This window comes from Xenia sp. Carnegie-2017, unplaced genomic scaffold (genome assembly GCF_021976095.1).
Source record: "Xenia sp. Carnegie-2017 unplaced genomic scaffold, XeniaSp_v1 HiC_scaffold_24, whole genome shotgun sequence".
Lineage (NCBI taxonomy): Eukaryota > Metazoa > Cnidaria > Anthozoa > Malacalcyonacea > Xeniidae > Xenia > Xenia sp. Carnegie-2017.
In genome coordinates, this window is record NW_025813487.1 from 10,590,189 (window position 1) to 10,616,452 (window position 26,264).

Sequence of the window (26,264 nt, forward strand, 5' to 3'; positions counted from 1 at the left end):
GTAAAAGTGGAAAATATGTTCAAATGCTTGAATTATAATATTCTCATGATGGCAATAATGAAAATAATGGAAATATGATAAAATTCATTTTCAGGATGAGGTGGAACCCCTACTTTCGTAAAAGTTGTTTTAGGTGGAAAATGTGTTCAAATGCTTGAATTATAATATTTTGATGATGGAAATAATAAAAATAATGGAAATATGATAAAATTAATTTTAAGGATGAGGTGGAATCCCTACTTTCGTAAAAGTTGTTTTAAAGTGGAAATGTGTTCAAATGCTTGATATGTAATATTTTGATTATGGAAATAATAAAAATAATGGAAATAAGATAAAATTAATTTTTAGGATGAAGTGGAATCTATTTTGTAAAAGTTGTTTTTAAGTGAAAATGTGTTGAAATGCATTAATTATAGTTTTATAGTGAAAATATGAAAGTATTATAAAACTTATATTCAGGAGGTGGGGTGGACTTAATTTTTTGTAAAAGTTCTTTTTGAGAAGAAAATGTGTTGAAATGCATTAATTATAGTCTTTTGGTCAAAATATGGAAATATGATAAAATTAAATTTCAGGGGGGAGTTGACTCGATTTTTTGTAAAACTTCTTTTGGATGTGGAAAATGTGTTCAATTGCATGAATTATGGTCTTTTGATGAAATAATGGAAATATTATAAAATTAATTTTCAGGGTGAGATGGAATCCCTACTTTCGTAAAAGTTGTTTTAAAACGAAAAATGTGTTCAAATGCTTGAATTATAATATTTTCATGATGGCAATAATGAAAATAATGGAAATATGATAAAATTAATTTTCAGGATGAGGTGGAATCCCTACTTTCGTAAAAGTTGTTTTAAGTGGAAAATGTGTTCAAATGCTTGAATTATAATATTTTGATGATGGAAATAATAAAAATAATGGAAATATGATAAAATTAATTTTCAGGATGAAGTGGAATCCCTATTTTTGTAAAAGTTGTTTTTTAAGTGGAAAATGTGTTGAAATGCATTAATTATAGTTTTATAGTGAAAATATGAAAGTATTATAAAACTTATATTCAGGAGGGGGGTCGACTTAATTTTTTGTAAAAGTTCTTTTTGAGTGGAAAATGTGTTGAAATGCATTAATTATAGTCTTTTGGTGAAAATATGGAAATATGGTAAATTTCATTTTCAGAATGGTTGGAATCCCTGTTTTTGTAAAAGTTATTTTCTAAATGGAAAATGTGTTGAAATGCATTAATTATAGTTTTATAGTGAAAATATGAAAGTATTATAAAACTTATATTCAGGAGGGGGGTCGACTTAATTTTTTGTAAAAGTTCTTTTTGATTCGGAAAATGTGTTGAAATGCATGAATTATAGTCTTTTGATTAAAATATGGAAATATGATAAAATTCATTTTCAGAATGGTTGGAATCCCTGTTTTTGTAAAAGTTATTTTTCTAAATGGAAAATGTGTTGAAATGCATTAATTATAGTTTTATAGTGAAAATATGAAAGTATTATAAAACTTATATTCAGGAGGGGGGTCGACTTAATTTTTTGTAAAAGTTCTTTTTGAGATGAAAATGTGTTGAAATGCATTAATTATAGTCTTTTGGTGAAAATATGGAAATATGATAAAATTAATTTTCAGGATGAGATGGAATCCCTACTTTCGTAAAAGTTGTTTTAAGTGGAAAATGTGTTCAAATGCTTGAATTATAATATTTTGATGATGGAAATAATAAAAATAATGGAAATATGATAAAATTAATTTTCAGGATGAGGTGGAATCCCTACTTTCGTAAAAGTTGTTTTAAAGTGGAAATGTGTTCAAATGCTTGATATGTAATATTTTGATTATGGAAATAATAAAAATAATGGAAATATGATAAAATTAATTTTCAGGATGAAGTGGAATCCCTATTTTTGTAAAAGTTGTTTTTTAAGTGGAAAATGTGTTGAAATGCATTAATTATAGTTTTATAGTGAAAATATGAAAGTATTATAAAACTTATATTCAGGAGGTGGGGTGGACTTAATTTTTTGTAAAAGTTCTTTTTGAGAAGAAAATGTGTTGAAATGCATTAATTATAGTCTTTTGGTCAAAATATGGAAATATGATAAAATTAAATTTCAGGGGGGAGTTGACTCGATTTTTTGTAAAACTTCTTTTGGATGTGGAAAATGTGTTCAATTGCATGAATTATGGTCTTTTGATGAAATAATGGAAATATTATAAAATTAATTTTCAGGGTGAGATGGAATCCCTACTTTCGTAAAAGTTGTTTTAAAGTGGAAAATGTGTTCAAATGCTTGAATTATAATATTTTCATGATGGCAATAATGAAAATAATGGAAATATGATAAAATTAATTTTCAGGATGAGGTGGAATCCCTACTTTCGTAAAAGTTGTTTTAAAGTGGAAAATTTGTTCAAATGCATGAATTATAGTCTTTTGATTAAAATATGGAAATATGATTAAATTCATTTTCAGAATGGTTGGAATCCCTGTTTTTGTAAAAGTTATTTTTCCTAAATGGAAAATGTGTTGAAATGCATTAATTATAGTTTTATAGTGAAAATATGAAAGTATTATAAAACTTATATTCAGGAGGGGGGTCGACTTAATTTTTTGTAAAAGTTCTTTTTGAGTGGAAAATGTGTTGAAATGCATTAATTATAGTCTTTTGGTGAAAATATGGAAATATGGTAAATTTCATTTTCAGAATGGTTGGAATCCCTGTTTTTGCAAAAGTTATTTTTCTAAATGGAAAATGTGTTGAAATGCATTAATTATAGTTTTATAGTGAAATATGAAAGTATTATAAAACTTATATTCAGGAGGGTCGACTTAATTTTTGTAAAAGTTCTTTTGATTTGAAAATGTGTTCAAATGCATGAATTATAGTCTTTTGATTAAAATATGGAAATATGATAAAATTCATTTTCAGAATGGTTGGAATCCCTGTTTTTGTAAAAGTTATTTTTCCTAAATGGAAAATGTGTTGAAATGCATTAATTATAGTTTTATAGTTAAAATATGAAAGTATTATAAAACTTATATTCAGGAGGGTGGTGGACTTAATTTTTTGTAAAAGTTCTTTTTGAGATGAAAATGTGTTGAAATGCATTAATTATAGTCTTTTGGTGAAAATATGGAAATATGATAAAATTAATTTTCAGGATGAGATGGAATCCCTACTTTCGTAAAAGTTGTTTTAAAGTGGAAAATGTGTTCAAATGCTTGAATTATAATATTTTCATGATGGCAATAATGAAAATAATGGAAATATGATAAAATTAATTTTCAGGATGAGGTGGAATCCCTACTTTCGTAAAAGTTGTTTTAAAGTGGAAAATTTGTTCAAATGCATGAATTATAGTCTTTTGATTAAAATATGGAAATATGATTAAATTCATTTTCAGAATGGGTGGAATCCTACTTTGTAAAAGTTGTTTTAAATGGAAAATGTGTTCAAATGCTTATTATTATAGTGAAAATATGAAATATTATAAAATTAATTCAGGATGAGGTGGACTTAATTTTTGTAAAAGTTGTTTTGAGTGAAAATGTGTTGAAATGCATTAATTATAGTCTTTGGTGAAAATATGGAAATATGATAAAATTCATTTTCAGAGGTTGGAATCCCTGTTTTTGTGGAAACGTCAGTAAACTCTAAACACCAACAGTGGTTCCAAACCATTAATTTCTATTTATTTGTACAGTAAATAAAAATAATTTAAAACTTATTCATACCAAGAATGAAGTTGTACTGTGAATTTTTGCGAACTTTCTTTTTATTTGAAAATCTGTTCAAATGATAAATTATAGTCTTTTTTAAATATAAATATGACCAAAATTCAATGGCAATAAGGAAAATAATTCCAATTCATAAAATAGCAACAATTTTCCATAGCTGAGTTTGCATTAGCCTGTGCAAGTTCGATCTAAGGCTTACCAAATTAAATTTACCGGTTCGGCATAAATTTTATTATGACATAATAACTACAATAATGGAAATATGATAAAATCCTAGAAAATCAGGAGAAAATGGAGTGCGTAAAATTTTGAAAAAGTTGTTTTTAAGTGATAAAATGTGTTGAAATTAAGAAATTATATCTTTTAATTTAAATATGGAAATATTAAATTTCATTTTCAGAATGGTTCAATCCACTGTTTTCCAAAAGTTATTTTTAAATGGAAAATGTGTTGAAATGCATTAATTATAGTCTTTATAGTAAAATATGAAAGAATATTATAAATTATTAAGGAGGGTGGACAATTTTTGTAAAGTTCTTTTCATGGAAAATGTGTTGAAATGCATTAATTATAGTCACAGGCTGACAATATGGAAATATGATAAAATTAATTTTCAGGATGGATGGAAGGGATACATGCATAAAAGTTAACTATTATATTGCAAAATGTGTTAAATGCTTGAATTATAATATTTATGTGGGTTTAAAAATATGAATATGATGGGACTTTCAGTGTTCAGCAATGTAGCAGGCTGCATATAAGTATATAGTAAATATAAGCATATAAATATATAACAATAGGTTTCTATAGAAACAAATAATCATGTCACTGTTGGTTAAATAAATTAAGTATCAAGACCGTGATGGTTATTCAACGAAAAGCTTACTGGCAAAACTTACCTAGCGTGAGGTTGAATCTCTCAGGAAGTTGGAAATCCAGTTCAATTGTTGCACATTGATGAGACCATCTCATAGCATCAAAAATTTATATTAATCTATAAATTGTGATAGCAATGAAATTATAAATTCACAATGGTATACATCTGTAAACATAGAAAGCTTCATCCCCATCCCCAGGAATCCCTTTTTGACCAAAATTATTCAAAGCTTCCATCAGTTTCTAATGAAGCATAAAACAAACTCATTTAGTTAAACAATTAAAAATATTATCAATCATTAAACATTTTCGATATTTATGACAAGACAGCTAAAAACATTGTAAAGACTGCATTTATGTTCGCTGTGAAAAATTTCCTCCCTTGGGAGGTAAACAAACCAATCTGTATGTCAAATCAACAAATGAAAACATTCTATATTTTATTTCATTCTTGAATAACTGTCTATATCTTTGATATCCATAAAGAGGAATTGCACACGATGAAACAAATGTAACTTGATTAAATAGTTCATTGGTTTCAACCATTGAGTTGTAATGTTTGAAATGTTCAAGGTTAGAAGCCATCTTGATTTCAGCAAGCGGAGACTGAAACGAGTTAATATTTTAGTTGCAATATTAACAAATTATAAAATCAATTACAAGAAAACAAAAAAATGATGAAAAAATTGTTAAAGAACATATTTTAAGTAAAAGGACTCATGCAAGGTAACTCAAATGTTCAACTTATGATGGTGAAAATATAAAAAACATGGAGATAAAATAAAGCATGACAATCAATAGATCTTCACTTAGGTAATAATAGCTGCAGATCCAAATTTATAAACAGTGTGTGAAGCACTGACTAAAACATTTTGGCAATCAAATGCACTTGAAAGCCCTGGCAGGTTAGCTAAAGTCCCTCGGTGCTACAAGTCTTGTGACTTTTACTACAAAATCTCCCTCGGCTTTCAAGTACATTTAATCACTAAGTTACCTCACTACCGTGCATCGTTTTACTTATAAAAATATTGCACACGCTAGCTAAAATGTAGATCCCATTAACTACATACATGTATGGTCTTATATGAGCCAGTTTTAAATACTCAAAGAATATTTAGGCAATCAGAGAGTAAAATATTTTTACCTTACTCTGAACAAAACAGTTTTCTTGTGAGTCTTTTTATCGCAGGGATACGTCGGTATAAAATTCTTATCACCAAAATGTTTCAAATTCCAAATTGGTGAAGTGTTGACTGTGTAGTAAGCTGGTCGATACAACTCATACGCAACGCATCGATTTGCTGTTTAAAATCATGATAGAACTCATGCAGATAGATTGGTTTCACATAGCCAGAATAACAACCAATAACTGTTAGCTTCCAGAGCAATTCAGTGAATTCACCACAAATGTCAGTCTGCTACGTGAAGATAGTTCTCTTGCATATGCCTCAAGTCTTTTTTTACGCTTCCGAATTGCATCCTTGAACGCCTTATTTTATACAGTTCAGCCAACATTTACCTATTCTTGCCATAAAATGATTAAGTGTGCTCCAAGTTGACTGAAAATAAAATTGTTCAGCATACGCCATTTTGAAAGCATGTCTATAATTATCCACTATCATCCATTGTAACCACTATCAACATCCTAATGTCATTGGTCAAAAATAGTCACATTTTTTTTACTTTTGCCTTTCATTCATGTCATTTCTAGATATGAATTTTCTTATTCGTCCATAGTTCAATCAATAATAAAAAAATATTTATTGTAAATTTTATTATAGCAAATGAACGTGACGCCAAGAGTTTGTAAATTACATGCAATTTTTCGTCGTGGTATAGTGAACTATCTATCTCGACCTTATTTAAACCCAGTGAACTCTACAACGACTGGAAGGCTAACTTGACGCCATCTTTGAAGCCTGCATGAGCGCCGCCATTGAAGGTACGGAGGCGAAATACATCACTTCGAAATTGCCGAATTTTTTGCAAAAAACAGTGGTCTTCAAGCCAGCTTAATGTCTAAAAATCTTAAACAATGTTTGGAGATTGTTTTTTATAATTTATTGTACGAACATTTTACTTGCTAAAACTTACATATTACTTGAAGTCGTTTGAGAAGTTCCTTTCTCTTAAATTTATTCTTAAGTTTATCATACATTACATTACAGATGTAAATTTTTTGGGTCTAAGGACATGAGAGTAGAAAACATTGAGGTGTAAAATAATCTCTAAACATGAAAGAAGATGCCGCTTATACTGGGAAATGCCAGTAAATTTGATGATCAATTTTCACATGTTTTATACTTGTTGCGAGGTATGTCATTTTGTACGTTTTATGTAAATTTTCGTGAATTAAAATACTGTGAAAAGTCCCAAATGGATTGCCAGCTGATGAAAAATCATTTTACACCTTAATGATTTCTTCCTCTAAATTGTTTTCATCAGTTACCATGTTGGGGCAAAATTCCATACAGTGAAAAGAATTTCTGCTAATTTTATGCTTTGCTGAGCTTCGACACTCTCATGTACTCTCCCAACATGGCTTATATGACGTCAAAAGAAAACACACTATAGCTACGGTTGAATGAAAACAGCCCCAAACATCATTAAATATTTGTTAAAATTGCGTATATATTATTACGAAACAGCGATTTTGTGCACGTTATGATGACAAATTTCCATATTGCATTGAAAAGCGTATTTCGAAAAACATTTATCAAACGCTGACACTTGCTGGCATGGTGACCATGTTTAATTTAAATACATATGCATATTTTAAGCTGACAGTCGTTTCAAAACTACCGATGGATGTTATTTATTCATCACGGCATAAATGCTTTTCAAACAACATTATTATTCTAAAATCATTACTTAATAGAAATTTGTACAACATTATTCCAAAATAGGTGGCAGGAGCCTACTTTGAAATACTTTACCACAAAATTCGTTTTCTAAGTCAGAGAGCGAGGGAACTCTCTGACTTAGTAAGAATACGCCGAATTCAACAGAGTATATATGCTCTCTCAAAATCCAAGATTTCTTAAAATCTAAAAGATAGCCAAAGAACAAATTAGCGACACAATAAAACAAACACATAAACCTGAAAAAGACTGAAGTCACTAAGCTACAAGTCAGTGAAACAAATAAAAATTTTTATACCTCATCTTGTTTTCATCTTGTTCTCCATCAGCATGCTTCCCGTCTCCGTCAGCATCCTCTTCGTCGCTCCATCAGCATCCTTTCGTCGCTCCATCAGCATCCTCTTCGTCGCTCCATCAGCATCCTCTTCGTTGCTTCATCAGCATCCACCTCGTAACGCCATCAGCATCCTCCTCGTAGCACCATCAGCATCCTCCTCGTAGCACCATCAGCATCCTCCTCGTAGCACCATCAGCATCCTCCTCGTAGCACCATCAGCATCCTCCTCGTAGCCATCAGCATCCTCCTCGTAGGCCATCAGCATCCTCCTCGTAGGACCATCAGCATCCTCCTCGCAGGACCATCAGCATCCTCCTCGCAGGACCATCAGCATCCTCCTCGCAGGACCATCAGCATCCTCCTGCAGGACCATCAGCATCCTCTTCGTAGCACCATCAGCATCCTCCTCGTAGCTCCGTCAGCATCTTCCTCGTCTCTCCGTCAGCATCCTCTTCTTTTCATCAGCCTCCTCCTCATCTAAACGAAAATCTAAAACAAGTTAAGATTAGGACAGGAAAAATAATAACGTACTCCTCTATCTTCTTCTTGATCTTCATCTCTTGTACCTAAAAAAAGACTGAAGAAGAAGTTATTTGTTTGATGGAAACAAACAATTGTAAGCACCCACCACTGCCAGAGTTCGCGTTCTTTCACTGTCCGTACGCTCGACATGTCTATAAAAATGCAACAACAATATCATGGCAAGTGATTATGGAGATCGTGCTTTCGCATTGTAATAGTTTTATCATGCTAAAACATTGATATCCATGACTGTACATGATTGAACATGTATGTTAAGTGAACAACTCTTTGAAGATTATAAGACTCGCGGAAAGCTTATCGTTTGAACCGTGCATTGTGTTATAACACCCCTCAATGTTATAACACATGCAGTGTTCTGTAACATTGTCAAACGATTTATTACATGCGATATAATTCAAAAATACCTAGATAAAAACAAGATAATTAACGAATGTCTCATGCAATATATTCTCTGCTCAACTCTTTTCGATTTCATCCAAAAGGTTGTTTAATTATTTCGGTAAGGCACTAAGGTTTATAAAAGATTTTGCAACACTCTGCCCGCATGTTGCAATATCAAATGAATTAACTTAATTACCTCAATTATATATTACAGAATATACAATTCTGTAATATATAATTGAGGTAATTGATTTAAATTCCTCGTCTCTTCATGTGCATCCTTCTCGTTTCTTTATGTGCATCCTTCTCGTCTCTTCATGTGCATCCTCTCTTTCCATCTGCATCCTTCTGATTTCTGCATCTTTCGTCTTTCCATCTGCATCTTTTGTCTTTCCATCTGCATCCTTCCATCCCATCTGCATCCTGTCCCATCTGCATCCTCGATTTCTGCATTTCCGATCCGCCGATTTCCTTCGCTGATTCCTGATTTCCTTCGCTTCCCATCTGATTCTTTCATTCCATCATCTTCTGGATCTGATTTGATCTTTATCCTCCTTCCGACGCCGACGACGCGATCTGACGATTTGTTCGCCGACGATCTTTTCTTATCTGCATCCTCCTTGTTCTTCATCGATTCTTGATTTATCTGATCCTTCCGACTCTTCTTTATTTCTCTTTCTTGTTTTTCGACACTTATCTATCTTCATCGATCCTTCTTCTTTGACATTTTCTCTACTCGATCTGATTTCGATCGCATCTTCTCCTTCATCTGCATTTTTTTCTTCTTCATCGATTCCTCCTTTAATGATTCTTGACGAACCTAATTTTGACGAATATGTAACATATTTCTCTATATCCTTGATCCTCCTTGTCCGTTCTTGATCCTCCTTGTCCATTCATTTCATCCTCCTCGTCCCTTCATCTGCATCCTCCTTTTCTCTTTATCTGCATCCTCGTCTCTTCATCTGCATCCTCCTTTTCTCTTCATCTGCATCCTCGTCTCTTCATCTGCATCCTTCTTGTCTCTCGTCAGCATCCTCCTCTACTTTTCATCAGCCTCCTCCTCATCTAAACGAAAAATCTAAAAACAAGTTAAGATAAGGACAGGAAAAATAATAACGTACTCCTCTCTATCTTCTTCCTGATCTTCATCTCTTGTACCTAAAAAAAAGACTGAAGAAGGAGTTATTTGTTTAATGGAAACAAACAATTGTTTAGCACATACCACTGCCAGAGTTCGCGTTCTTTCACTGTCCGTACGCTCGACACTGTACATGACTGAACATGTATGTTAAGTGAACAACTCTTTGAAGATTATAAGACTCGCGGAAAGCTTATCGTTTGAACCGTGCATTGTGCTGTAACACCCTCAATGTTATAACACATGCAGTGTTCTGTAACATTGTCAAACGATTTATTACATGCGATATAATTCAAAATACCTAGATAAAAACAAGATAATTAACGAATGTCTCATGCAATATATTCTCTGCTCGATTTCATTGAAAAAGGTTGCCATCACATTTGAAGATTCAGCAACATTTTGCCCCATGTATATCTTGTATAATATATATATTTGAGGTAATTCATTTGAACGTTTCTCAAGTGAATTACCCACTTTTATCTCACCTACTATAACATCACTTGATGCTACAGTAGTTCCTCTCAGGAGCAGGGACGGATTAACCAAAGGAAGCTGTCTAGAAGCCTCCACAAACAAGGGCCTTCACATTATTCAAAGGAAGAATAAACATAGTTGCTTTAAAGACGAAGGAAAAGCATTTAGTTTATTTGTTGGATCAATTTCAGCTGATGAAGAACAGACCACGTATGACAACGAATCACAGTAAACTCAGCCATTTTGCTCTGATGAGCATTGAGGACAATATTCTAACAGAAATAAACTTGGAAGAGCTTATCAAAGACTGCCAGAATTAGATCGCAATAACTACTTTATCTCAAGTAGCAGCATTCACTCGTCGTATGCAACCGCTTTACACGCTATATTCGAAGTTTATACTTTTATCAAATGCTTTACGAAATTTGAAAGTAAATGTTACTGTTGAAAAATGAGCAACACATTGCGTTTAGAGTAAGGGAAAGGGGGTATTTTTGCTGCTCAGAGCCTCCACACATCTTAATCCGGCCCTGCTCGGGAGACATAAAATATTATATCCTTTTGTCACAAAGACAAAAGGATTGAACTTGCTATTTCTAACAATGGCCAGTTGTTAGAAATAGGCAAAATGCAAAATCATCACACTTATGTGAATGATAACGATGAATGCAAAAATGAAAATATTTTCTGGACATGTATTGAAGAGGTCCAATAATTGATGTCAAGAATAGTGGGAAACTTTTGGCAGTTTCGTTCGTGTTCTCACTTCAATATGTAACTGAAACTTGACGGCATTTTTGTGCTCCAAGATCGAAACATAGAAATACTAAGAAACCAAAGAAATCGATCATTCCTTCGAACAAATAGGACTCATAACGATGCTTTGAATATGCTGTAACGAGAATTCACATCACAATTGGGTTATACATTTTAATTCATCGATCTCAAACTTACATCTTTATGTCATCGACGATTTTTCTGTATTTAACCTGCCGCTTTCAAACATGGCTAAAATATCTCAACCGTGTCATGTCTTCAGTTGCTCGTCCTTTCCAACAAGTAGTCGCATTTCTTGAAGGCTGTCTTCGACTTTCAACAGACTTTCACCTTTCCCAGACGAACAGCTCGGTCAAATAGGGTTATCGAAGTGAAAGACCCTACTTTTTCTTCTGATAACTTTCATATATCACATGAATTAATTATTAATTCATTCGTCAATTTTGTTCAAACCATGATAAAAAGGGATTAAATTCATTGATTGCATGAAAATATATGCAGGGCAAAGACAAAAGGAATTAAGCCTGGTTATAAGTTAACTAACGACATTGGTTAGTAAAAGAAAGCAAAGCCTTTTCCCAGAGGTTTGGAGAAAACAAAAGAATATTTCTTTTGTTTCCTCAATGAAGAGTTTGCGAAATCAATGATTGTAAGGTTATGACGGCAGACAGAGCATGTCGTGTTGTGGTAAATTTTATCTAGTATGAACAAAAATTATCTCACCCAAAACCGCAATTCAATGCACCATAGCTAGGAGAGTTATCATTTTCTCCCACCTGACCACCTTTATTCAACTTGTTACGTCAACAAATAAATTAGAAGGCATATCAAAAGCTTGTAATTTATTCACGTGGAATCACCCACATGTTATAGAAAAGCTTTGTCGTGCTCAATACTTATTATGAACATTGGAGCCCTGCTTATTGCAATAATATGACTTGCCATTGTAAAATGTAATGTAATAATTTAACGAGAGAATTTTATTGACAGAACTAAATGGTAGCAAGTGATTCATTTTAGCAATCCTAATAGGATGGGACAAAGGGAAAGAATGAGAGGTAAGTTCGTTTTCAAATAATTATCTTTAGCGATGTAACGATAGCAGGACTTTCAAATGCGGTAAATGTTTTGTGGGAAAAGCGCGATTGTTTCTTTTCCGTGGTTGTAATCCTTAAAATTACATTATTAACAGTAAAACTGAACAAATTGAAAGTTATCTTTTTCCTCTTATATTCCTTGTTCAACGAGTTCATTTCCTTGATCAAACCATGATGAAAATTTATCCAATCACATTTACATTAAAGTTTTTTAAACTTCAAGATTTCCCCACATTCATTTAGCTTAAATCCCGCATGATAAACGAATGATATCTCTAATCAAAGATGATCACGCAGTCTCCGATTTTTTAGGAATGAAAATAGGTTTTACGTTAATTGGTTTATGTTTGGCGTAAGGTGAAGCCGGTGATCCAACAATTAACACGTGATTACCCTTTAACCATAATCTCCACATGCTTTTATGAAATCCTCGAGCATCTAAGTCCCAGATTCGTAAACATCTCGCTATATTATTCCATGTTGTCCAGTCGTTAGCATGTTTCATTTCAATATAAAATATATATGTTTTATCAGATGTTTCTGGAACAAAGTCTTTCTCGTTCTTGCAAGGATTTTTACTGTGATCCAACGGCTCTGCCAACCTGTAAAAAACAGTAGATAGACATCTCTAACAATCAAATGACATAAATATACGCACTATGATGATAATTAGATCACTGAATCACTAAGTAGAAATCTCCTTCATTGTCCTGTGAAAAGAAAAATATTGTTGTCAATATTTTATAAAATCCTGCAAGACATACCCTACAAGCCGTTCAATCTCCTTCTCATAATTTTCTTTTTTCAACAATCCAACATTAAACTTAACGTTAGGTTCAGTATTCAACGTATGTTTTTTGAAATAGGATTCTTGAAAAAATACATTCATATTCAGGCCTTTGGCGCCAAAATGGTAGGTTCTTGAGATATCCGGAATGATACATTCACGTCCCTTTTTTGTTGCTGTCCATCCTCATCCACATATCCCAATCCCAAAAGAGATCAGGGGGTTGGCCATTTTGGCTCAAGTTCTTCTTTATAAAGTCGTCGTTTGAGCAACCTGTTAATGCAAAGAGAAATAATAGATAGAATGAAGTTTATACTATCTATACATTTATAGTGCTGCGTGATGTCATTGTGGCGTGATGTCATTGCAGCGTGAGGTCATTGTAGCGTGATGTCATTGCAGCGTGATGTGCTTGTAGTGTGATGTCATTGTAGCATGACGTCACTGTTGCGTGATGTCATAGCGTAAACAAAATCATTTGTAGTAATAAAAATTCTCACCAGCCTAAACCAGGCATTGTTTCTACACGATATAACATTGCAGGATCATTACATGTGTGATCATAACCCTAAAAATAGAAATACTTGTTTTGCAATTAAATCATTAATCACATAAATTAGTTTTTCAATGGATGTACCATTTCTAAGGTAAATTTCTAAATTTCACTTTGTGATGTGCAAGGAAGGAAGCTCGATAAAGACAAACATAATGTAACCAATGAAAACTACAATAAGATAACAGATTCTTGTACGGAGATTTCCATTTTCCATTATAATGTGAAAAATATTTGAGATTTATTTAATTTACATTCTGCACTCTCGTCAGAGATAAACTGGACTCGACAAAAAGCAAAAGAATCAGAGACGTTCAAAACCACGTTAATAAAGTTGAAAACAAATTAAAATTTTGTTGTGTAGCAAACACAAGCCAACAATAGAGTAAAAGACTAAAAAGATGAAAAGAATGTTGTTAGCTTTTGTTTATAACAAACCTGATCATTCCACGCCGATATACAGTACAGACTTTCATCTGTATCCATTAAAGGCAAAAAGTGCGTATATATTAATCCTAACACGGTTTTAATATGCACATGAAAAACATGTGACTTGGACGAACTTTGAACTCGCACCTTCAGGATACTAGTCCGCCGCTCAACCTGTTCAGCTACCAAGCCCACACGGATTGGAGACCAGTCAAATCTCTTTTAAACTGCGTTTGGACAGTGGCGGATCTAGGATTTTTCAAACATCAGTCATAAAACGTCGGGGGCGATCCGCACCTGGGGTGGTCTGAGGCGTTCTCCCCTGAGAAATTTTGAATTTCAGAACCTTGAAAATGCCATTTTCAGCGTTTTAGAGCAATACAAAATGTATTTTGTGGGCATCGGTTTTGCGTAAATACAACACATTTTGCTTACGTTTTTTTCAAAAAAAAAAATGAATGAAGTGAACAATACTTGAATGTTTTGCCAAATATTTAGGCTCATTATCATGCCAAATATATGGCTCATTAGCATGTCTAGGAACGTAAAATTTGTTTTACAATAATGCTATTCAAAAACAGATACAGTCTTTAAAAATTTCTACCAAGTTGTCAGGCATAGACCCCCGTAGAGACCCCCATTCAAACCTCTATGTAACGAGTTAAGTTAGAAATTTGGTACTACAAGTGACAGTTCATAGATATAGAAAAGCTCAGACTTCAAACCATGCAAGTTTATTGTAACCCTTTACCCATCTCCACATCAGTGTCAGCAAATTCACTTTTGAGAAAAACTCAAAATTTTTTCTGCCAAAGATTAAGCAAAAATTATCAGAGTAAAATTTGCAGTTAAGGACAGCTTAATGTCATAAATGTTTATTAGGCATTTCACTAGACTATTATCTTCTGTAAGGATATGCAGGTGTGCTATATAGCAATCACTAGTAGCATTGTATTTGCAAATACAAACAGAATGTAACCAACATGTCTTTAATTATATAATTACATGAATGTTATATTTGGTTCATGTGTCATGCTTACTGGTTATGATAAATATCTTTTGATATGATCAAAGCTCGTTTGATCTGAAATAATTTAGTTTAGAAATTATAATGATCATCAGAAAAATTACATAGTGATCATGAAAATACTTTGCTGTTTTGCCAAATTTCAAGGTTTATCTGCATACATAGGAAGACATTTTTACTCTATAAAAAATGCTTTTCATACATCAATAGCCCTTTGGATATTATGGCAAACTTTGGATTTTATGGTATGAACCTCTACATGAGGTGTTCAGTTTGAAAAGGGGACAATATGTGACATGGGACAACATTTCATGTATGTGAAATACTCAGGTTTAATACCATTCCAGTCAAATTGTCAAAATAAAAAGCTTCATGGATCAGAAGACTCAAAATCACAGGTTATAGTAAACAGCTTCTCATGTAATCAATGTTAGTTTTCAAATCTTAAACAATATGTAGTATAACTGTCCAATGATTGAATGATCAATGATCATAAACTGAAAAGCCCCAAACATTTGCTTATGATAAAGTAAATAATAGTATGGCGCCTTATGGCTACAGATTTTTTGTCCATTGAAATATATTTGCAAGAATGTAGGATTTTGCTGCCATATAACGGCCACGATTCCCCAAGCACTAAAGAAATTATAGCTAAAACTCCTTCGGCAACAACAATTTTAGAAGCATCAATCTGCTTACCATATGCCATATTGACATAAATCGCATCACATACTCGCATAAATTGACTTTGATATATTACATTCATGCATACACTTCACTTGTCCTTTACTTACGATTTTGGATGTAAATTTCTGCTGATAAAACTCAAAACAATGTTGGCTTTCTTTTGAACATCAATGACTGAAATGTCGCTCGCGAGATCGTCTTCGCCAAGCATTTACAATTTATCCATAAATTTTTCACCCTCTTGAAAAAATTCACAGTTTGGACAGCTTCATTCATGTCAATTATGAATTTGTAAAAGATTTCCATAAAATCCATCTGATTGTAGTTTAGTTTCTATCATGCTTATAAAAATTGCTATGAAACGATCAAACATTCAACTCAGACAGTGAGCTTGACTATGTTAGTTCAGTTGGCTATCAGTCGAAATCCGTCAAACCAATCACAATAAAACAAAAATTCAAATGAACCAATTGTAAGATAGCAATGAAGTATTTGCCGGTTGCCAGTCTCCCTTAAATTTGCGCAAATTTGCCATTATACTGAACTACCATTTTGCTTGCACCAAGTCAAATGGAAGAGAAATGGAGTGCAAACAATGACCATGAAGTCGAGTACGTATATTTCCGATCGTATTGAAGTCACATTTTAACAGATGGAAAAATAATGCTACAAGTTAATGTTTCCTTGACACTTGTAAGAGTTTCTTAAAGAATCCTTTTACGTGGAGAACTGTGTCTTTACATGATCGCCGATATTGCTTTTGCTCAAAAGTCTTGGTAGTGTTTATGCCGATGAACTAAAATGGCGGGATAGCTGGTCATTTATCGTCACAAAACGTGGCCAGAAATACTCAGAGAAACATCATCACGCAGCAGACATATCGAACTGGGGTGAGCCTGTCACTGCTCGTGCTACAGTTCCTCTTGTTCCTGCTAAACAATCTCAATGTGCTTGGGATGACAGTGAAGAATCAAAGCGAAGAAGAATGTTTTGTGATAAGTTTGAAGGCTATGGAAGTGTATGCAGTTGTAAGTATCTTTTCGTTACATCCATGTAGGATTAGATTTCTTATTTAATTGAACGTACAGCGATGTGTTCAGTAATTTTGCCATTCACATTGTGCATTAAAACTTTGAGAAAGTATTCTGAGAATACTCCATAAACCTGATCATTCCACGCCGATATACAGTACAGACTTTCATCTGTATCCATTAAAGGCAAAAATTGATTAAAATAACTAAATATGTCCACAGGTACGTCTAAATCGTCTTACAAAATAATCATATACCGAGCATTGGGATAAGCATTAAACGTCTTTGTCAATGTTCGCTTGTAATGCTGGGAGGAAGAGAAAATACATTTAAAAAGTAATAAAAGGAACGAAAAAATTTTGATTACATTGTGTAAACACTCTCAAAGAAAAAGCCTTACCAACCTGTGATATTCTAGCGTTCTTACTGCTAATAGGAATATGCTGTACGACTTTTACATCATATAGCCTTGTCACAGCAGCTGGTTCTTCAAAGAATCCATCAATAAATACAGTAAATAACTCCTTCTTTGCTCCATGAGCTGACAACATTGACCGTAAGCCACGATAAAGATAATGTGGCCTGTTACTAGCAATCACAGCAACAGGAATGTCTTGAACTTTTCTAACTTCAACGGTGTTGTTTTAATTTCAATTGGAGCAGGATTATTACCTACAACATTTAAGAACATATTCTGTCAGTTCTTCATATCGTTCTAACATTAGCTGCAATAACAGTGATATCCTTATTTCTACAATTTTTTCCATGGAGTATTCTCAGAATATTTTCTCGAAGTTTTAATGCACAATGTGAATGGCAAAATTACTGAACACATCGCTGTACGTTCAATTAAATAAGAAATCTAATCCTACATGGATGTAACGAAAAGATACTTACAACTGCATACACTTCCATAGCCTTCAAACTTATCACAAAACATTCTTCTTCGCTTTGATTCTTCACTGTCATCCCAAGCACATTGAGATTGTTTAGCAGGAACAAGAGGAACTGTAGCACGAGCAGTGACAGGCTCACCCCAGTTCGATATGTCTGCTGCGTGATGATGTTTCTCTGAGTATTTCTGGCCACGTTTTGTGACGATAAATGACCAGCTATCCCGCCATTTTAGTTCATCGGCATAAACACTACCAAGACTTTTGAGCAAAAGCAATATCGGCGATCATGTAAAGACACAGTTCTCCACGTAAAAGGATTCTTTAAGAAACTCTTACAAGTGTCAAGGAAACATTAACTTGTAGCATTATTTTTCCATCTGTTAAAATGTGACTTCAATACGATCGGAAATATACGTACTCGACTTCATGGTCATTGTTTGCACTCCATTTCTCTTCCATTTGACTTGGTGCAAGCAAAATGGTAGTTCAGTATAATGGCAAATTTGCGCAAATTTAAGGGAGACTGGCAACCGGCAAATACTTCATTGCTATCTTACAATTGGTTCATTTGAATTTTTGTTTTATTGTGATTGGTTTGACGGATTTCGACTGATAGCCAACTGAACTAACATAGTCAAGCTCACTGTCTGAGTTGAATGTTTGATCGTTTCATAGCAATTTTTATAAGCATGATAGAAACTAAACTACAATCAGATGGATTTTATGGAAATCTTTACAAATTCATAATTGACATGAATGAAGCTGTCCAAACTGTGAATTTTTCAAGAGGGTGAAAAATTTATGGATAAATTGTAAATGCTTGGCGAAGACGATCTCGCGAGCGACATTTCAGTCATTGATGTTCAAAAGAAAGCCAACATTGTTTTGAGTTTTATCAGCAGAAATTTACATCCAAAATCGTAAGTAAAGGACAAGTGAAGTGTATGCATGAATGTAATATATCAAAGTCAATTTATGCGAGTATGTGATGCGATTTATGTCAATATGGCATATGGTAAGCAGATTGATGCTTCTAAAATTGTTGTTGCCGAAGGAGTTTTAGCTATAATTTCTTTAGTGCTTGGGGAATCGTGGCCGTTATATGGCAGCAAAATCCTACATTCTTGCAAATATATTTCAATGGACAAAAAATCTGTAGCCATAAGGCGCCATACTATTATTTACTTTATCATAAGCAAATGTTTGGGGCTTTTCAGTTTATGATCATTGATCATTCAATCATTGGACAGTTATACTACATATTGTTTAAGATTTGAGAAAACTAACATTGATTACATGAGAAGCTGTTTACTATAACCTGTGATTTTGAGTCTTCTGATCCATGAAGCTTTTTATTTTGACAATTTGACTGGAATGGTATTAAACCTGAGTATTTCACATACATGAAATGTTGTCCCATGTCACATATTGTCCCCTTTTCAAACTGAACACCTCATGTAGAGGTTCATACCATAAAATCCAAAGTTTGCCATAATATCCAAAGGGCTATTGATGTATGAAAAGCATTTTTTATAGAGTAAAAATGTCTTCCTATGTATGCAGATAAACCTTGAAATTTGGCAAAACAGCAAAGTATTTTCATGATCACTATGTAATTTTTCTGATGATCATTATAATTTCTAAACTAAATTATTTCAGATCAAACGAGCTTTGATCATATCAAAAGATATTTATCATAACCAGTAAGCATGACACATGAACCAAATATAACATTCATGTAATTATATAATTAAAGACATGTTGGTTACATTCTGTTTGTATTTGCAAATACAATGCTACTAGTGATTGCTATATAGCACACCTTGCATATCCTTACAGAAGATAATAGTCTAGTGAAATGCCTAATAAACATTTATGACATTAAGCTGTCCTTAACTGCAAATTTTTACTCTGATAATTTTTGCTTAATCTTTGGCAGAAAAATTTTGAGTTTTTTCTCAAAAAGTGAATTTGCTGACACTGATGTGGAGATGGGTAAAGGGTTACAATAAACTTGCATGGTTTGAAATCTGAGCTTTTCTATATCTATGAACTGTCACTTGTAGTACCAAATTTCTAACTTAACTCGTTACATAGAGGTTTGAATGGGGGTCTCTAGGGGGGTCTATGCCTGACAACTTGGTAGAAATTTTTAAAGACTGTATCTGTTTTTGAATAGCATTATTGTAAAATAAATTTTACGTTCCTAGACATGTTAATGAGCCATATATTTGGCATGATAATGAGCCTAAATATTTGGCAAAACATTCAAGTATTGTTCACTTCATTTTTTTTTTGAAAAAAACGTAAGCAAAATGTGTTGTATTTACGCAAAACCGATGCCCACAAAATACATTTTGTATTGCTCTAAAACGCTGAAAATGGCATTTTCAAGGTTCTGAAATTCAAAATTTCTCAGGGGAGAATGCCTCAGACCACCCCAGGTGCGGATCGCCCCCGACGTTTTATGACTGATGTTTGAAAAATCCTAGATCCGCCACTGTCCAAACGCAGTTTAAAAGAGATTTGACTGGTCTCCAATCCATGTGGGCTTGGTAGCTGAACAGGTTGAGCGGCGGACTAGTATCCTGAAGGTGCGAGTTCAAAGTTCGTCCAAGTCACATGTTTTTCATGTGCATATTAAAACCGTGTTAGGATTAATATATACGCAATTTTTGCCTTTAATGGATACAGATGAAAGTCTGTACTGTATATCGGCGTGGAATGATCAGGTTTGTTATAAACAAAAGCTAACAACATTCTTTTCATCTTTTTAGTCTTTTACTCTATTGTTGGCTTGTGTTTGCTACACAACAAACTTTTAATTTGTTTTCAACTTTATTAACGTGGTTTTGAACGTCTCTGATTCTTTTTGTTTTTTTGTCGAGTCCAGTTTATCTCTGACGAGAGTGCAGAATGTAAATTAAATAAATCTCAAATATTTTTCACATTATAATGGAAAATGGAAATCTCCGTACAAGAATCTGTTATCTTATTGTAGTTTTCATTGGTTACATTATGTTTGTCTTTATCGAGCTTCCTTCCTTGCACATCACAAAGTGAAATTTAGGAAATTTACCTTAGAAATGGTACATCCATTGAAAAACTAATTTATGTGATTAATGATTTTATTGCAAAAACAAGTATTTCTATTTTTAGGGTTATGATCACACATGTAATGATCCTGCATTGTTATATCGTGTAGAAACAATGCCTGGTTTAGGCTGGTGAGAATTTTTATTACTACAAATGATTTTGTTTACGCTATGACATCACGCAACAGTGACGTCATGCTACAATGACATCACACTACAAGCACATCACGCTGCAATGACATCACGCTACAATGACCTCACGCTGCAATGACATCACGCCACAATGACATCACGCAGCACTATAAATGTATAGATAGTATAAACTTCATTCTATCTATTATTTCTCTTTGCATTAACAGGTTGCTCAAACGACGACTTTATAAAGAAGAACTTGAGCCAAAATGGCCAACCCCTGATCTCTTTTGGGATTGGGATATGTGGATGAGGATGGACAGCAACAAAAAGGGACGTGAATGTATCATTCCGGATATCTCAAGAACCTACCATTTTGGCGCCAAAGGCCTGAATATGAATGTATTTTTTCAAGAATCCTATTTCAAAAAACATACGTTGAATACTGAACCTAACGTTAAGTTTAATGTTGGATTGTTGAAAAAAGAAAATTATGAGAAGGAGATTGAACGGCTTGTAGGGTATGTCTTGCAGGATTTTATAAAATATTGACAACAATATTTTTCTTTTCACAGGACAATGAAGGAGATTTCTACTTAGTGATTCAGTGATCTAATTATCATCATAGTGCGTATATTTATGTCATTTGATTGTTAGAGATGTCTATCTACTGTTTTTTACAGGTTGGCAGAGCCGTTGGATCACAGTAAAATCCTTGCAAGAACGAGAAAGACTTTGTTCCAGAAACATCTGATAAAACATATATATTTTATATTGAAATGAAACATGCTAACGACTGGACAACATGGAATAATATAGCGAGATGTTTACGAATCTGGGACTTAGATGCTCGAGGATTTCATAAAAGCATGTGGAGATTATGGTTAAAGGGTAATCACGTGTTAATTGTTGGATCACCGGCTTCACCTTACGCCAAACATAAACCAATTAACGTAAAACCTATTTTCATTCCTAAAAAATCGGAGACTGCGTGATCATCTTTGATTAGAGATATCATTCGTTTATCATGCGGGATTTAAGCTAAATGAATGTGGGAAATCTTGAAGTTTAAAAACTTTAATGTAAATGTGATTGGATAAATTTTCATCATGGTTTGATCAAGGAAATGAACTCGTTGAACAAGGAATATAAGAGGAAAAAGATAACTTTCAATTTGTTCAGTTTTACTGTTAATAATGTAATTTTAAGGATTACAACCACGGAAAAGAAACAATCGCGCTTTTCCCACAAAACATTTACCGCATTTGAAAGTCCTGCTATCGTTACATCGCTAAAGATAATTATTTGAAAACGAACTTACCTCTCATTCTTTCCCTTTGTCCCATCCTATTAGGATTGCTAAAATGAATCACTTGCTACCATTTAGTTCTGTCAATAAAATTCTCTCGTTAAATTATTACATTACATTTTACAATGGCAAGTCATATTATTGCAATAAGCAGGGCTCCAATGTTCATAATAAGTATTGAGCACGACAAAAGCTTTTCTATAACATGTGGGTGATTCCCACGTGAATAAATTACAAGCTTTTGATATGCCTTCTAATTTATTTGTTGACGTAACAAGTTGAATAAAGGTGGTCAGGTGGGAGAAAAATGATAACTCTCCTAGCTATGGTGCATTGAATTGCGGTTTTGGGTGAGATAATTTTTTGTTCATACTAGATAAAATTTACCACAACACGACATGCTCTGTCTGCCGTCATAACCTTACAATCATTGATTTCGCAAACTCTTCATTGAGGAAACAAAAGAAATATTCTTTTGTTTTCTCCAAACCTCTGGGGAAAAGGCTTTGCTTTCTTTTACTAACCAATGTCGTTAGTTAACTTATAACCAGGCTTAATTCCTTTTGTCTTTGCCCTGCATATATTTTCATGCAATCAATGAATTTAATCCCTTTTTATCATGGTTTGAACAAAATTGACGAATGAATTAATAATTAATTCATGTGATATATGAAAGTTATCAGAAGAAAAAGTAGGGTCTTTCACTTCGATAACCCTATTTGACCGAGCTGTTCGTCTGGGAAAGGTGAAAGTCTGTTGAAAGTCGAAGACAGCCTTCAAGAAATGCGACTACTTGTTGGAAAGGACGAGCAACTGAAGACATGACACGGTTGAGATATTTTAGCCATGTTTGAAAGCGGCAGGTTAAATACAGAAAAATCGTCGATGACATAAAGATGTAAGTTTGAGATCGATGAATTAAAATGTATAACCCAATTGTGATGTGAATTCTCGTTACAGCATATTCAAAGCATCGTTATGAGTCCTATTTGTTCGAAGGAATGATCGATTTCTTTGGTTTCTTAGTATTTCTATGTTTCGATCTTGGAGCACAAAATGCCGTCAAGTTTCAGTTACATATTGAAGTGAGAACACGAACGAAACTGCCAAAAGTTTCCCACTATTCTTGACATCAATTATTGGACCTCTTCAATACATGTCCAGAAAATATTTTCATTTTTGCATTCATCGTTATCATTCACATAAGTGTGATGATTTTGCATTTGCCTATTTCTAACAACTGGCCATTGTTAGAAATAGCAAGTTCAATCCTTTGTCTTTGTGACAAAAGGATATAATATTTTATGTCTCCCGAGCAGGGCCGGATTAAGATGTGTGGAGGCTCTGAGCAGCAAAATACCCCTTTCCTTACTCTAAACGCAATGTGTTGCTCATTTTTCAACAGTAACATTTACTTTCAAATTTCGTAAAGCATTTGATAAAAGTATAAACTTCGAATATAGCGTGTAAAGCGGTTGCATACGACGAGTGAATGCTGCTACTTGAGATAAAGTAGTTATTGCGATTTTATTCTGGCAGTCTTTGATAAGCTCTTCCAAGTTTATTTCTGTTAGAATATTGTCCTCAATGCTCATCAGAGCAAAATGGCTGAGTTTACTGTGATTCGTTGTCATACGTGGTCTGTTCTTCATCAGCTGAAATTGATCCAACAAATAAACTAAATGCTTTTCCTTCGTCTTTAAAGCAACTATGTTTATTCTTCCTTTGAATAATGTGAAGGCCCTTGTTTGTGGAGGCTTCTAGACAGCTTCCTTTGGTTAATCCGTCCCTGCTCCTGAGAGGAACTACTGTAGCATCAAGTGATGTTATAGTAGGTGAGATAAAAGTGGGTAATTCACTTGAGAAACGTTCAAATGAATTACCTCAAATATATATTATAGAGTATACAAGATATTGCAACATGGGGCAAAATGTTGCTGAATCTTCAAATGCGATGATGTTTTATAAACCTTCGTACCTTACCGTAATAATTAAACAACCTTTTCAATGAAATCGAGCAGAGAATATATTGCATGAGACATTCGTTAATTATCTTGTTTTTATCTAGGTATTTTTGAATTATATCGCATGTAATAAATCGTTTGACAATGTTACAGAACACTGCATGTGTTATAACATTGAGGGGTGTTATAACACAATGCACGGTTCAAACGATAAGCTTTCCGCGAGTCTTATAATCTTCAAAGAGTTGTTCACTTAACATACATGTTCAGTCATGTACAGTGTCGAGCGTACGGACAGTGAAAGAACGCGAACTCTGGCAGTGGTATGTGCTAAACAATTGTTTGTTTCCATTAAACAAATAACTCCTTCTTCAGTCTTTTTTTTAGGTACAAGAGATGAAGATCAGGAAGAAGATAGAGAGGAGTACGTTATTATTTTTCCTGTCCTTATCTTAACTTGTTTTTAGATTTTTCGTTTAGATGAGGAGGAGGCTAATGAAAAGTAGAGGAGGATGCTGACGGAGAGACAAGAAGGATGCAGATGAAGAGACGAGGATGCAGATGAAGAGAAAAGGAGGATGCAGATGAAGAGACGAGGATGCAGATAAAGAGAAAAGGAGGATGCAGATGAAGGGACGAGGAGGATGAAAATGAATGGACAAGGAGGATCAAGAACGGACAAGGAGGATCAAGAAGGATATAGAGAAGTATGTTACTTTGTTCCTGTCATAATCGTAACTTGATTTTTAGGTACTTCGTTTAGATGAGGAGGATGCTAATGTAGAAACGAGGAGGATGCAGATGAAGAGACGAAGATGCCGATGAAGGGAGGAGAAGGATGCAGATGAAGAGAGGAGGATACCGATGAAGAGAGGAGGATGCAGATAGAGAGAGGATGCAGATGAAGAGACGAGGAGGATGCAGATGGAGAGGATGCAAATGAAGAGGAGAGGATACCGATGAAGAGACGACGAGGATGCAGATGAAGACACGAGGAGGATGCAGATGAAGAGACAAGGAGGATGCAGATGGAAAGACGAGGAGGATGCAGATGAAGAGACAAGAAGGATGCAGATGAAGGAGGATAAGGAGGATGCAGATGGAGGAGAAAGATGGAAAGGATGGATGGAAAGGAGGAAAGACAGGATGGAGATGGAAAGAGGATGGAAAGAAAAGGAAGGATGGAGATGGAAAGAAGGATGCAGATGGAAAGACGAGAAGGATGCAGATGGAAAGACGAGAAGGATGCAGATGGAAAGACAAGGAAGATGCAGATGGAAAGACGAGAAGGATGCAGATGGAAAGACGAGAAGGATGCAGATGGAAAGACGAGAAGGATGCACATGAAGAGACGAGAAGGATGCACATAAAGAAACGAGAAGGATGCACATGAAGAGACGAGGAATTTAAATCAATTACCTCAATTATATATTACAGAATTGTATATTCTGTAATATATAATTGAGGTAATTAAGTTAATTCATTTGATATTGCAACATGCGGGCAGAGTGTTGCAAAATCTTTTATAAACCTTAGTGCCTTACCGAAATAATTAAACAACCTTTTGGATGAAATCGAAAAGAGTTGAGCAGAGAATATATTGCATGAGACATTCGTTAATTATCTTGTTTTTATCTAGGTATTTTTGAATTATATCGCATGTAATAAATCGTTTGACAATGTTACAGAACACTGCATGTGTTATAACATTGAGGGGTGTTATAACACAATGCACGGTTCAAACGATAAGCTTTCCGCGAGTCTTATAATCTTCAAAGAGTTGTTCACTTAACATACATGTTCAATCATGTACAGTCATGGATATCAATGTTTTAGCATGATAAAACTATTACAATGCGAAAGCACGATCTCCATAATCACTTGCCATGATATTGTTGTTGCATTTTATAGACATGTCGAGCGTACGGACAGTGAAAGAACGCGAACTCTGGCAGTGGTGGGTGCTTACAATTGTTTGTTTCCATCAAACAAATAACTTCTTCTTCAGTCTTTTTAGGTACAAGAGATGAAGATCAAGAAGAAGATAGAGGAGTACGTTATTATTTTTCCTGTCCTAATCTTAACTTGTTTTAGATTTTCGTTTAGATGAGGAGGA

General features: G+C 33.8%; 1 protein-coding gene, 3 long non-coding RNA genes and 1 pseudogene across 4 annotated transcripts; 2 read left to right on the forward strand and 3 right to left on the reverse strand.

The window, feature by feature from the left end:
- Positions 1–8,283: 8,283 nt before the first annotated feature.
- Positions 8,284–9,068, reverse strand: LOC124451415. Its single transcript, XR_006950450.1, has 2 exons — positions 8,451–9,068; positions 8,284–8,388 (listed from the first exon to the last, which is right to left on the reverse strand). It is a non-coding gene; the product is annotated as an uncharacterized LOC124451415 (long non-coding RNA).
- A 636-nt stretch (positions 9,069–9,704) lies between these two features.
- Positions 9,705–11,715, reverse strand: LOC124451416. Its single transcript, XR_006950451.1, has 2 exons — positions 11,319–11,715; positions 9,705–9,907 (listed from the first exon to the last, which is right to left on the reverse strand). It is a non-coding gene; the product is annotated as an uncharacterized LOC124451416 (long non-coding RNA).
- A 385-nt stretch (positions 11,716–12,100) lies between these two features.
- LOC124452122 lies at positions 12,101–17,932 on the reverse strand (annotated as a pseudogene).
- Positions 17,933–20,302: 2,370 nt separating this feature from the next.
- LOC124450344 (protein O-linked-mannose beta-1,2-N-acetylglucosaminyltransferase 1-like) lies at positions 20,303–22,295 on the forward strand. The gene is made up of 4 exons (XM_047001005.1): positions 20,303–20,380; positions 20,808–20,875; positions 21,103–21,396; positions 21,559–22,295. The coding sequence occupies exons 1-4, from the start codon at positions 20,333–20,335 to the stop codon at positions 21,656–21,658; spliced, it is 510 nt and encodes a 169-aa protein (XP_046856961.1). The 5' UTR covers positions 20,303–20,332; the 3' UTR covers positions 21,659–22,295.
- A 1,832-nt stretch (positions 22,296–24,127) lies between these two features.
- LOC124450345 lies at positions 24,128–26,191 on the forward strand. The gene is made up of 3 exons (XR_006949941.1): positions 24,128–24,855; positions 26,060–26,105; positions 26,166–26,191. It is a non-coding gene; the product is annotated as an uncharacterized LOC124450345 (long non-coding RNA).
- Positions 26,192–26,264: the final 73 nt, after the last annotated feature.